Below are 13,990 nucleotides of genomic sequence, written 5' to 3' on the forward strand. Positions count from 1 at the left end.
ATGCTTGAATCATCACTAATAGATTTGTTAATGAAACTAATAATTTCAAAAAATAATAAATTTAAACAAAACCAAGAAATAATAAGTTCAAAAAAAAAAAAAAGTAAAATTACGAGAATTGATATGGAAGAATTGCAAAATGCCATCTCCCACCCATAAGAAAAATGACGAGATTTGAAATTTGAGAAATAATTTTAAATTATCTCTTTTAAGTTCGAGTAAGTCTATAAAGAGTGGAGAATTCTCTATTCTCTTTCTCCGATCCGTGGGAGATTGTCTTTCTAGAAGCTCCCACAAGCCTTATCTCTTGTTTGAGTCATGACTTTATAGAGAAAATTCAATTGTCGAAGTAACCGAAGCAAATAGCTTAAAGACTTGCCATAACATTACATATTTCTTCAATGTACCATGGTTATAAGCAAGACACATCGTTATAATCATACCATCGTTAAAGTTAGAAGTGTATGTTTGAGAGCCACCAAGCGTGCTACTTACTAAGTAAATTTTAGTCTGCTTGATTAGTGGCAGGGGGTTTTGGAGTTGTTATGGAATTACGATGGTTCCAAATCTTATTGTAACAGTCCAAGCCCACCGCGAGCAGATATTGTCCTCTTTGAATTTCCCCTCAAGCTTTCCCTCACACATTTGCTTTCCCTCACGCATTTTAAAAACTTCAAGGGGAAGCCCGAAAGAAAAAACTCAAACAGGACAATATCTGCTAGAAGTGAGCTTAAACTGTTACACTTATGAACTCCTCATCGACAATTAAGACATCCAAAATCAAACAAAATGGTATAATTGAAAAATGTTGAACCATAAAGGACCAAATTCAAAAAAGGCCCAAAGATTAAGGCTACTAATAAAAGCTGTGCTAGAATTGACAAAACTAAATCAAACAAGGGATCAAAAAGATATCTTGCTCTAATTATTGAAAGAATAATATTATAGAGTTCACTAGGAAGAACCTATACACAGACAAAATGAAGCCTTCCAATAACTTACATTCCTTTCTATTTTAAAATTTAGGCTTCTAATAACTTACATACATTTCCTTTCTAATCATACAAAAAAACAAAAGTTTATACAGAGAATATGGGGGAATGAATACTCATCTGCAGCATGAAAACGAACCCTCGAGGTCAGAACTCAGAGGTACCTGCTCGAGTGTCGATCTCGACCTTGGCTGAACCATTGTCAGCTCGTAGCTGAGTTAGGGAGTGGTGACAGGGTTACAGAGCGAGACCGGCGAGCAATAAATTGGAATGCTTTCACTATTCCTGCCGTAATAGAAGCGTCTCGGGCGTTGCTCGTGTTTCTTGTATCAACTTTGCATCTACTATTCAAAGTTGTTTCCTATATATGTTTTGACTAAACCTTATTGGTGTTGGACCAAGAAGAATCAGTTGAAGAAGTAACGAGATTTAAGAACCTCTCGCAAGTCAAAATTGCCTCTTTCAGGGAGGGGAGGGAACGTCAATCCTGGATATGTTGTTTCAAAGTCTTCGAGCAACTGGTGAGAAAACAATATAGCTTTTAAGGTAAATAATGCATGTGGCAGTATGGGAAGCCTTTCAAATCAAGAAAAAGTTCACAAATCGAAACTAGCAGGTCGAGAAATAAGTGTAAACTATCAACTTTTGTCACGTGTCCACATCTTTTTCCTACCGTTCCCTTTCTTTCCTTTTCCCGCCCGATGTGGGATAGATATGAGGAAGTAAAAAGGGATTCCTTCATTTATTTACGAGGATAGCAAGTCAGGTAATAGAGTCAGAAAGACCGGAGATTCACCGACCAAAGAAGACAAAATATGTGTTGATCTTTGGCCCGAAATCTCCGGGTTAAAATAAACATCTCCTATGGGTCAAAAGTGAAGAAAACTACTGCTCCCTTTTTTTCCTTTTTTCGCCCGATGTGGGATGGATATGAGGAAGTAAAAGGGGATTCCTTCTATTTACGAGGATAGTAGGTTAGGTAATAGAGTCAGAAGGACTGGAGATTCACCGACCAAAGAAGACAAAATCTATATGATGAACTTCGGCCCAAAATTCCGGGTTAAAATAAACATCTCCTATTGGTCAAAGTGAAGAAAACCACTGCACCCTTTCTTTCCTTTTCTTGCCCGATATGGGAAGATATGAGGAAGTAAAAACGGATTCCTTCACCTATTTACGAGGATAGCAAGTCAAGTAATAGAGTCAGAAGGATCGGAGATTCACCGACCAAAATAGACAAAATCTACGCTGATCTTCGGCCCAAAATCTCCAAGTTAAAATAAACATCTCCTATTGGTCAAAAGTGAAGAAAACTACCACTCCATTTCTTTCCCTTTCTGGCCCGATATGGGATGGATATGAGGAAGTAAAAAGGGATTCCTTCACTTATTTACGAAGATAGCAGATCAGGTAATAGAGTTAGAAGGATTGGAGATTCACCGACCAAAGAAGACAAAATCTATATGCTGATCTTCAGCCCAAAATTTCCGGGTTAAAATAAACATCTCCTATTGGTCAAAAGTGAAGAAATACTATTCGAGGAAAAAAGTGATTTCAGTTCACACCGAGATAGGAGAAGAACGTTGTCAAAAAAGATCGAACCGTAAAAATGGATCCTAAAGTATGGGGACTGAAGCAACACACATATAGGCATAGACAGATTTTCTCAATAGCAGATAGTTCTTAGCATTTAGAAGCTAAATACTTACAGTTTCAAGAACTGGCATATTATAAAGCTCCACAAATTTTTCCCTTAGTATCAGATTCATTTGGTCCACATCACAGGCATGTGTCCAGAAGGAATCATGCACCCCTGAAACACAAGTACTTGGCTAGGTGAGAGTATTATCAACAGATTTTGATTCTTGATAGATATTGTTCTCCAAGACCATTTAGAAGAAAGAAATAGTTGAATCAGTGACAACATTTCACTTAAAAATAAGGTCCACAGGCTATCGATTCTTTGGTCAAAGAGCATGCCACCGGAAATCGGTGCATTATTTGGACGAGTTTTAAGACATTTGGAATTGCAATAAAAATTATACATGTCCTGTGCCAATGTGAAGATATATTCAATGGTCGAGGACTCGAAGCTTTGTTTTGATAGACTCAAGAAACTAACCTGCAAAACGTAAGCCAGCATCCCTACAGGCAAGAGCAGTGAGCATCATATGTGAACCATCCAGTGAGTGTACAAAATTGGGAGGAAATGCAGTTCTCTGCTTTCGAACATCCACCTGGAAATAATGCAACAATCAAATAAGATAAGTGCAAATCTGAAGAGTTTCATATGATTCGAGAAGAGTGGCAAGCTTACCGAGTTACCCTCTCGTCGCAAAGCCAAAACTTGAAGCGATGTCCTAATCTGCAGCACAACAAAAAGACTCATTACTCCGTCTTCCTCTATGAACTATTTATTAAATAACAAGAAGGTTACAAATAATTGTAACAGCCCAAACCCACCGCTAGCAGATATTGTCCTCTTTGGGTTTCCCTTTCGAGCTTCCCCTCAAGGTTTTAAAACACGTCTGTTCGGGAGAGGCTTCCACACCCTTATAAGGAATGTTTTGTTCCCCTCTCCAACCGAGGTGGGATCTCACAATCCACCCCCCTTGGGAGCCCAACGTCCTCGCTGGCACACCGCCCGGTGCCTCCCTTTCGAGCTTCCCCTCAAGGTTTTAAAACACGTCTGTTCGGGAGAGGCTTCCACACCCTTATAAGGAATGTTTTGTTCCCCTCTCCAACCGATGTGGGATCTCACAATCCACCCCCCTTGGGAGCCCAACGTCCTCGCTGGCACACCGCCCGGTGCCTAGCTCTGATACCATTTGTAATAGTCTAAGCTAACCGCTAACAGATATTGTCCTCTTTGGGCTTTCCCTTTCGGTTTTAAAACGTGTCTGTTAGGGAGAGATTTCTACACTCTTATAAGGAATGCGTTGTCTCCCTCTCCAACCGATGTGGGGTCTCATAGATGGGGTTTCTATGAGCACGTTCGGTGAAGGTGCTCCCACATCTTGTCTACAAATCAAAAGTTGTATTGATTTCTGGAAAAAGATTCCACAAAGCAGTGTCTCACAAGATGCCGTTCACTTTTATAGTAAGGTTGTACCACAGGAAGACCAAGAGGGGTAGTCCAACGCACAGGCTGATTATCAGCAGCAATCACCTGCAAGAGTGACGTATTTAACAATTAGAACAGAAGTTTCAAAGTATGACATAACCTGCTGCTAAGAACAAGTCTGAGTGGCATACCTTAGCACAATCACCAAGCCAACTCATTATCCCACGTGCAGCTTCAAATATTTCTCCAAGTGCAGCCAACGTCACCTACAGAAAAGGGAATAAGACTATGAGACATATATTCTGAAACTGACCCTGAAATATTCTGTTATTTCTCTCTGGACAAAAGAAGACAATTGCTTAGCACCGACTCACATTCCTTCATGTAAGTCTCACTTTACCACAAAACCACTAGATAGAGGATCGTTGAGAGACTAGCATAAGGATATATCCAATAGCAAGGGGGTAAGTGAAACTTCCCAGAAAGTAACCAGACCAGCAAGGAGAAGTAAAATAACAATGGATGATCAATGGCTAGGTGTAACAGTCCAAGCCCACCGCTAGCAGATATTGTCCTCTTTGGGTTTTTCCTTTCGGGCTTCCCATCAAGGTTTTTAAAATGTGTCTGCTAAGGAGAGGTTTCCACACCCTTATAAAGAATGTTTCGTTCTCCTCCCCAACCGATGTGGGATCTCACAATCTACCCCCCTTCAGAGAGAGGTTTCCACACCCTTATAAAGAATTTTTCGTTCTCCTCCCAACCGATGTGGGATCTCACAATCAAGAGTCTTCATCCAAGTTATATTTATGATAAATTTTGAAGAGACAGCGATATGCAGAGACACGTCCTCAACCTATGTCTAATATTTTTCGTTTTTTCCTTTTCTTAGCAAGTATTCAAAATTTTGTAAGCTAGGGACAACGAAGAAAAATTAAGGTTGTCAAAGTTTTCAGCAGACAAATTAAGATGATTGACTAATTTCACTCTTTTCTAACAAATATTCCCTAACAAAGAGGTTCACAAAAGTCTTATATTCTGATTACACATGAAAGAAATTCTAATAAAAAAATAACAACAGTCATCCCTCCATATAAGAACGAGTCTGTAATTAGTAAGTTACTCACCTTAGCAGCATAACAGGCAGCTCTAAATAGTAGTCTATCATCAGAAATGATGCCCTTCTCCTCTAGTCTTCTTTTAATTTGTTCACGAGCTCCAACATAAGTGACACCATATACAGAAGTCATCACTGTCTGTTTCACCAGTTTGCGATCAACCTGAAAGCCTCAAAAAGATATATTAGTTCAAAATGTACGTACATAGGTCAACAAGAAAAAAAAAATTAAAAATCAACATCCATTTTCTAGGGGAAATTCATGCAGCTTTGCAGCTAAGTCAAGAAAGATGAACCTGATCAATTAGGATCTTAGCTAGTAAAGCATTTGGATTTGTCGTTGGATCCTTGTTACCATCTCTGATCATGATATCGTGAACCCTGTTAACCAATAATAGAAGTCATGATTTTGGTTTCTATTCGATGCAATTTCACTCCAAATACACGCATTATAAGGTAGCTAACCACTTTTTCCTTGTAAGAAACTGAATTTTACAAAGAAAGCTGTACAAAGAGAAGATAAACAATCTCCCAAGGAAGTTATACAAGGGCACTCCCCACTAGACTAAAATTGAAAGGGAATTGAAATTACAAAAATGATCGGAGATTAAACTTGTAAACTTGTAACGACCCAGATCCACCGCTAGCAGATATTGTCCTCTTTGGGCTTTTCCTTTCGGGCTTCCCCTCAAGGCTTTAAAACGCGTCTGCTAGGGGAAGGTTTCCACACCCTTATAAATGGTGGTTTGTTCTCCTCCCCAACCAATGTGGGACATCACAATCCACCCCCCTTCGGGACCCAGCGTCCGCGCTGGCACTCTTTCCTTCCTCCAATCGATGTGGGATCGCCCCCAAATCTACCCTCCTTTGGGGCCCAGCGTCCTTACTGGCACACTATCTCGTGTCTACCCCCCTTCGGGGAACAGTGAGAAGGCTGGCACATCGTCCGGTGTCTGGCTCTGATACCATTTGTAACGACCCAGATCCACCGCTAGCAGATATTGTCCTCTTTGGGCTTTCCCTTTCAGGCTTCCCCTCAAGGCTTTAAAACGCGTCTACTAGGGGAAGGTTTCCACACCCTTATAAATGGTGGTTTGTTCTCCTCCCTAACCAATGTGGGACATCACAAAACTGGCTCAACACTAGGAATCAACTAAATCCCAGAAATCCTCCAGATCCTCACACCTCTAAAAATGCTTTAGAGCGCCAGCTAACATTAGAAAAACGGTGATTAAAAAAAATCAACCAAACAAGTCAAAGAGTCATAAAAAGTACCGCCAGCATATTTGCTTCATGTTTTAAGTGATGATTCATGAGCAACAGGAATATTTTTTACAGGGAAAAGAAAAGTACAGGGCATTGATATGACAGTTATTGTATAACACAAAAGAATAGCGCCAACTAATGCCAGTGATGTCAAACATACCTGGCAGCAATTTCTGAGTAAACATCAGCAAATTCTTCTCCAGCAACTAGGTTAACAGCAGCTGCTTCCAACTGGAAATCCATAAACATACTCTTTTAGGTTATAGAAAATTTTCATCTTCAGCAAGTACACCACGTGAAATTGATAATAAGAGACTCCTGCTATACGTCATCCATGCAGATCCTAAATGAAGGAGCATTTATGGCAACCTGGGTCCTCAATTCTCGTAACTATAAAGTAAAACATTTACGAGAAAAGAAAAGGAGGAGAATCCTGAAAAAAAAGATAAAATTATGGATGCAAGAGAAAAGAGCTCTGAAGCCCGAAGCGAGATATTATCATTGTCGCATTATAATTCGTCATCACTAAACATATTATTTGATGATTTATGACGAAGTTGAGGAATTACTAAAAATAATTTTTATTTTTTGAACATAAGGAATTTCATGCGACATAAATATAGATTTGGCCTTACAGTGTCTCTTCCCAAAGCTGCATAGTGCTGTAAGCCATTGCATGACCCATCCTGAAAAATCATGACTTTTAAACTGTCATTACATTGCTAAAAATAAATTAAAAAAAATAGATGTCGAGCAACATAACAAAAGATAAATGATATCTAGTTCAAATAAAGACGATAATCAAGACAAAACTGTGAAAATGAGAAGGTAACAAGGTGGAGGTACTAAATCTAATGAAAACATGAAACAACAAGAAAAGAATAAATATTAAATTCATTTGAAATTACAATACGAGGAACAAAAGAAGTAAGCTCCTTCCAAAAGATATAAAATATAGATGATTTCCTTATGCTTGGGTCTTATCCTATTACTTCCAAGTGTTGATTAAGCCTACCTGATGGATTGGCAGATGGGAAATGACAGTGTGTGGGGATGAGCTCTTTAGGGCTTCGAATAGATTGATACAAGCAGCCAAGCATTGGAAAGGATCTTCAGCAGTCAACCACCAACGATCTCCATTAACTGGGTTACTAGCAGAATCAAATATGCTATCCAGATGGTCATCCACAAATGCTAGACGTCTGTCATAGGAAAGTTTTTCAACACCACCAGCATACAAATTAGCTAAATGTATCTTCAGCCAACGTAAACCAGATTTTCCTAAAGGTCGTCCTTCAGCAAACTCAAGAACTCCTCGACAAAGATCAGAACTCAAATGATTCAGATGTGGATGCATTGGGTATGCTCGGCCACGGAAATCAAGATTATGAGGGTAATAAAAGCCTTCCTCGTCCTTCATTTTGCGAGCAACCTAACTCAAGGCAAAGTACTGATTAGTTTTTTTATAATAATTATTCCCACATAACGAAAAGTATAAGCACATGATGGATTTCTATAGTTACTAATTAATATTTTTTTTCATAATAATTACTGATTAATGTTCTTTAAATTAGTACATCCTTCAAAATAATCCAACAATCAACATAATCACAGAGCTAGTGGGATTCGATGTTGATTAAAATCTTATACAATTTGGATGAAAAAAGAAAATAACTGATCTTCCTATACAAAGACATTTGTGCTGATGGAAAGGGCATAACCAGTTTCGCACGTTTAATCAGACCTCATATCCAGTCAACAGGCTAGGAAGCACGTTACGTTTCTCAACTTACGAAAAGTCATTCTCCATTCCAAATTTAGAAAAGGAATCTTACAGAGAGCTTAAGTTCAATATCACATCGCTGGGAATGCAACTCTTGGTTGATTTTCTTTGCCTTCCTCATGCTCCATTTCCATTCTTGCATTTCTGTCAAATCCCCCCCAAGAGGCTTCTCTGGAATAGGAACCTGCTTACCAATGAAGGAAGAGTGAATCAATCAATCACATAATAAACATGTAACCAAAAATCGCGCAGAATATGTGTCCTAACAATGGTCAGTTTATAATTAAAGACCTATTTTCTTACCAGCAATTCACATTATATAACAAGCTATACAACACTCTAACTTGTGTAGTTGCTCATTGGGTCTTATTTTGCTTGATTGGAGCCCTTGCTTTAATTTGCCTCCTTTTTGTGGGCTCTCCGTTTTTTGTATGCCCTTGTATCTTTCTTTTTTTTAATCAATGGAGGTTCGGTTGTTCGTACAGATAAAAAAAAACACAATTTAAAATAAATAAATAAATAAAAAAAAAAAAAAAAAAAAAAAACTATTTAATGAACAATATTGATCATCTAATAAGCATAACCATACATAGGCAAAGAGAATATGAGAAGAGGAAGCATGGCCACTTATGAACGGAAATCCAAGTTAGCATTAAACTGAACAATATCGTTACCGATATCCTATTAGACGATGATATTTCAAAAGCAGAACATGAGCTTACATCTTTGCGATCAACAAGGCCTGCTGTATTGCCACCTTGCGCCCAAATACTCTCCACCACACTAAGTACCCTTCTATTGACCCGCCACTTGGTGCTCCCTAGCATATCCAGAGCCTGTACTTATTTCAGCACATGATCAGATTGACAACTACATATATGATAGAAACACAAACAAATCATAAGCCAAGGAAAAATTTTAAAATTTGTGATATTTCACATAGAAACTACTAAAGTGTCTTGCCAAATTTAAATTACCAATGTAATTCCGTATGGAAAGAACTTAGTATACTTCCTTGCATATGATTAAATGGGTTCAAGCTCTTGAAGAACCATTAACTAGATTAATTAAATTATATCATTGTAAGCATTTGCTGTATGTAAAATTGCCGAATAATTTTATAGCTCGGACCAGAAAAATAAAATTGAAATTCCAAGTCTAGGTTGAAACGTAGCTTCAAATAAGAAATGCACAATAATCATCGTGGGTTGGCCAGTGCCCTAGGGTGTGTAAAAAGGGTGAAGAGGTTATGGGAGATGAGTTCAAACTCCGTGGCAGCTACCCATCTAGATATCAAATCTTACAAAATTCCTAACAACTAAATATGGTAAGATTAGACAATTGTCCCATAAGAGTAATCGAGGTGTACATAAGTTGGTCCAAACACTTGCAAAAGTAAAAAAATAAATAAATTAAAATTAGAAGGAAAGAGGAAATGAATCTAGTGCCTAATTTCAAGTTCGTTAAAAAGGGAAACTCGAGCTTTCCAAACCTCAAATACTTTCTGCATCGGTTTCCCTGAAATTTTCTTCAGGGCATCTTGTTGCCTACTTGATCCATGAGTACGCATGACATACGAAGGTAAGAATAAGTGCCCACCTTTATCATACCTGTAAGATTTTCCATTACATTTTTGTGATTAGTAGCAAATATAAGACATGGTGCAAGCCTACTGTTGCCTTAAAGCACTCCATGATCGCTTATTAGTCAAATTTAAAGGATCTTTTGATGCAGTAACCAAGGCAAGAAGCCTAAGAAAATATACAATATAAAGAACATTTATTTAATTTGCTTCATACCCCTTCCATTTTTTAGGAGGAATCAACATAGGGATGTAAGGAATTAACATATGCTTAGCCTGCATGGAAAGACATAAAATAATAGTTTAGAAGAGAAAATTCAGGGAACAGAAAACGTTCATTTAATACACAAATTCATAGTCCTATAAGTTTTATCAACAGAACCCCGTGTAAGTTTTATCAACATGGAAGAGTTTGCCGTGTAGAGGGGAGTTCTTTATGCAAAACAAGCAATAACACCACTACAAATGATAGCACAAAATGTGACGTTATAATTAACTTTTGGTCTGATGTAGTCGAGAGCTCACTTCTTTACTGCCTAAGTCGTATATTTCATCCAGACGTTCTTTTACTTCCATAGTAGCCATAAGGAATGCTTCATCTGTGGTCACTTTATTCTTTTAATTTTCTAAGCTTAATATCTCTATGTAGCTAGGAAGAAAATCATAACAAGATTCAGGGGACATCTGCTAATATAAGTTAGAAAAAGGAAAGAGATAAATATATATAACAAAAAACGAAAACTTACAGTTCTGTCAAGCCCAGCAAGAACTATGGGATCGCATTCAATAACTCCATAATTCTTCACAATGTTCTTCCTACAACCACCAAAAAATGCAGGAGCATGACAAGCTGTTCCAGAAAAGCTAGTATGTAAAGAGTTGGCTACTTGATCCTGGCAAACAGCGGCCATCTCTTAACTTGACATTTAAACTCCAATCATCAACCGTCCACCCAGCTCACCAATCGAGAAAGGGGGGAAAAGGAAAAGAAACCCAAAAGAAGGATAACGACAAGTACCAGCACCAAATACCCCCAACTCATTTCTCTAAAACATTACCTACTGAGCATAACCCAATGATCATATCTGTGGAGGTTGGTTAAATGAACCCTACTTGGTGACTTGGCTGTCAGCCAGTAAGAAATCGAAAATGGACAGGAAAAATAAAACTCACCCTGGAGTTTTTGCGACAGGTTTAAATTTATGCCAAAATGCAGGTCGAATATCAGGTGGACTGTCAGCTGACTGGGTAACTGGAGGTTGGATGAAAGCTGATTCAATTAACAATTCTATGAGACGACTTCCTAGCTGCAAAGTTTAATCAGGTACAGAAATGCCTTAAATGTGGTATTCAATTGATTTATGTCAAAACATATAAGATACGGTGGACGCCACAAACCTTCGCCTGGGTGTCTCGACCCCAATCCTTAAACTCTTCTTTTTTCAGCAACTTTTGCACCTCTTTCAGTCTCCTTCTCCTAATTAGACTATTAACTCGTTTCCTCAATAGCTCTTTCTCCTCGTTCAAACGCTGAGCATCAGCTGGAGCATCAGCTGGAACCTTATCTCTCTGATTTCTCCTAGCCTTCAGAAAGCTTTGAATTCTAACCTGGGTTAAATTTGAGAGGAGTCAAGCCCCTTGCACAATTACTTAATGTTAATGGCTTAGGAAGTAACGGAACAACAATTTTCGTTCAATAACTCATTAAAGCAGAAGTCAAGTTACAGTGATTTAAACTCAAAAACTCTTGTTTGGTAACATGTTAAATCTACTTTAGATTCACTTGGAAATATAAGATGGTCAAATTAGAGAAAATAAAATTTATTAATCCGTATGCAACGAAATTGAACATATATCAATATCCAGATACTTTAGTATTAAAACACTGTGGTTGAAAACATCCGCAGTCTGCTCATAGTTGCCATGATGAATAAAATAAGTAGGCAAACAGAACTCTACAAAGATCATGCTCGACCCCTTCTCAAATCCATAAGATTAGAATAGAGAGGTTGTGAAATCCCACATCAGTTGGAGAGGGGAACGAAGCATTCTTTGTAAGGGTGTAGAAACCTCTCCCTAACATACGTGTTTTAAAACTTTGAGAGGAAGCCCGAAAGGAAAAGTCCAAAGAGGACAGTATCTGCTAGCAATAGGCTTGGGCTGTTACAAATGGTATTAGAGCCAAACACTGGGCAATGTGTCAGCGAGGAGGTTGAGCCCTAAAGGGGGTGGACACCAGGCAGTGTGCTAGCGAGGACGCTAGGACCCAAATGGGGTAGATTGAGGGGTCCCACATCGATGGGAGAAGGGAACGAGTACCAGCGAGGACGCTAGCCCTGAAGGGGGTGGATTGTGAGATCCCACGTTGGTTGGAAAAGGGAACGAAACATTCTTTATAAGGGTGTGGAAACTTCTCCCTAGTAGACGCGTTTTAACACCTTGAGGGGGAGCCCGAAAGGGAAAGCCCAAAGAAGACAATATCTACTCATGGTGGGCTTGGGTTGTTACATAGGCATTTTCAGGATATGATACAAACTGAAAAAGCAGACAAAAATTTTATAACAACCACTCTTAAACTACCGATCCGCCCTCTTAAAGTTTATGAAACTGTTGCAAGTAAACTTTACTCTTATGAGTCCATTCATGGTTGAATTTATCAGCAAAATTTTACCAAGTCTGAGGTATAATTGCTACTCTACACTAGTTTAGAAATGTCCCAAACGACTTCAAGCATAACAATCTCATAAGTTTTATGTGTAATTACTCAAGAAAATTCGAGCTTAAGAGAAAGCATAAGATCTTCAATGCTCACCTCCTGTTCAATAGCAGAACCAATCTGAACCGCAGCCTGAACGACAAGAACACAGCCATCCTGCTGCGCCACCATCAACAATCCCATCATCTTATACATCACAATAACCGCCATCTTCTCTGCAGACAATAGCTCTATATGAGGCGCAAATGCCGCTTTCTGCTTCTTACTCCGCTGCGTTTTTTGCTCCTTCTCTATAGCCTGCTTCAATGGCTCAAACCAACCCAAGAACAAAGTCTTCACATAAGGCAAATTCGGAGCCAATTTCTTTTCGCACATTTCTCTCTCTAATTCCTTATACTCCTCAACCGTCTTCTCCCAGGCTTCAGTCTCCGCCTTAATCTGCCTCCTCCTCAACAAATTATACTTCCTCTTCTCAATTTCCCTAAATTCTAACTTCACTCCCTTCTGCAAGCTTTTGTAAAGCCCTTTCAGGAACAAGGAAGCTATCCATGGCGGATCTCGGATGAAGATTCTTTGGCAAGGTTCCCCTGGAGTAATCTGGTGAATTTCGCTCATGGATATCTGCAAATTCATCGAATTATCGAGGGCTTCCGTGAAATTTTCCTGAACTGAATCGGCTGGAGGTTGAAGACGTAATGGCTCGGCAGTGGAATCGAAGTTTATGGGGAAAGAAACGGAAGAAATAGGGGAATTAGAGAGGGAATTGAAGGATGAGGTGAATGATAAATGGGTTTTTCTTTGGCATTTGCATCTTTTGATGGGTTCCCTCCATGCATTGCCGCCATAGATGAGAGCTTGGTGAGTTGGGAAGAAGGAGGCTGTCGATTGCATTTGGTTGAAGATAAAATTACGGAATTGAGGAAGAGACAACACCGTGTACTCGAGGAAGAACCGATAAAACCCCACTTAAACCCCTCGTTCATTGCTGACTATTTTTATTATTATTTTTTTTTTTCATTGGACAGGTGTATTTTACCGAGTTTATCCTTCCGTTCGATATTTGAATCGTTGTCGAAACGACGTCAGAGTGTCACAACCAACGATGTAATTGTATTCCCGAGTAAGTCATTGAGGACAACGACTAATTTAAGTAGAGGGAGAGTGTTACAACTATGCTATGAAGAGAGTAGCGCGTGGGTAGGTAGACTGACAATGTGATATCCCATGTTGGTTGAAGAGGAGAACAAACCACCCTTTATATCCTTTATAAGAGTGTGGAAATCTTCCCTGGAATACGTATTTTAAAGCCTTTGAGGGGAAAGCCCAAAGAGGACAATATCTGCTAGCGGTGGATCTGGGGCGTTACAAATGGTATCAGAGCCAGACACCGGACAATGTGTCAGCCTTCTCGTTGTTCTCCGAATGGGGGTATAGACATGAAGCAGTGTGCCAGTAAGGATGTTGGCCCCCAAA

General features: G+C 39.0%; 1 protein-coding gene across 2 annotated transcripts; it reads right to left on the minus strand.

Annotated features, from left to right (window-relative positions):
• Positions 1–900: 900 nt before the first annotated feature.
• Positions 901–13,468, minus strand: LOC111798408 (DNA-directed RNA polymerase 3B, chloroplastic). 2 transcript variants are annotated; one of them, XM_023681527.2, is made up of 19 exons: positions 12,614–13,468; positions 11,200–11,409; positions 10,975–11,108; positions 10,548–10,617; positions 10,019–10,077; positions 9,712–9,829; positions 8,942–9,055; positions 8,272–8,403; positions 7,452–7,868; positions 7,072–7,122; positions 6,597–6,667; positions 5,467–5,551; positions 5,181–5,333; positions 4,248–4,322; positions 4,105–4,161; positions 3,310–3,357; positions 3,115–3,229; positions 2,702–2,805; positions 901–1,510 (listed from the first exon to the last, which is right to left on the minus strand). In XM_023681527.2, exons 1-19 carry the CDS (start codon positions 13,406–13,408, stop codon positions 1,400–1,402), a joined length of 2,919 nt encoding a protein of 972 aa, XP_023537295.2. In that variant the 5' UTR covers positions 13,409–13,468; the 3' UTR covers positions 901–1,399. The 2 variants fall into 2 exon arrangements, with proteins under 2 accessions (XP_023537295.2, XP_023537294.2); XM_023681526.2 differs by having other exon boundaries at positions 4,072–4,161.
• Between the last annotated feature and the right edge of the window lie 522 nt (positions 13,469–13,990).

The sequence above is a fragment of the Cucurbita pepo genome, chromosome 7, assembly GCF_057944985.1.
Source record: "Cucurbita pepo subsp. pepo isolate OVF chromosome 7, ASM5794498v1, whole genome shotgun sequence".
NCBI classification, from domain to species: Eukaryota; Viridiplantae; Streptophyta; class Magnoliopsida; order Cucurbitales; family Cucurbitaceae; genus Cucurbita; species Cucurbita pepo.

Excerpts from the sequence above, each read along its gene's own strand:
- LOC111798408 (XM_023681526.2), bottom strand. The coding sequence starts at position 13,408 with ATGCAATCGACAGCCTCCTTCTTCCCAACTCACCAAGCTCTCATCTAT. Across the intron at positions 10,618-10,974 it reads CCTGTCGCAAAAACTCCAGG|GAAGAACATTGTGAAGAATT; the intron begins GTGAGTTTTATT and ends TGGTGGTTGTAG. Across the intron at positions 8,404-8,941 it reads GCCTTGTTGATCGCAAAGAT|GTTCCTATTCCAGAGAAGCC; the intron begins GTAAGCTCATGT and ends ATTGGTAAGCAG.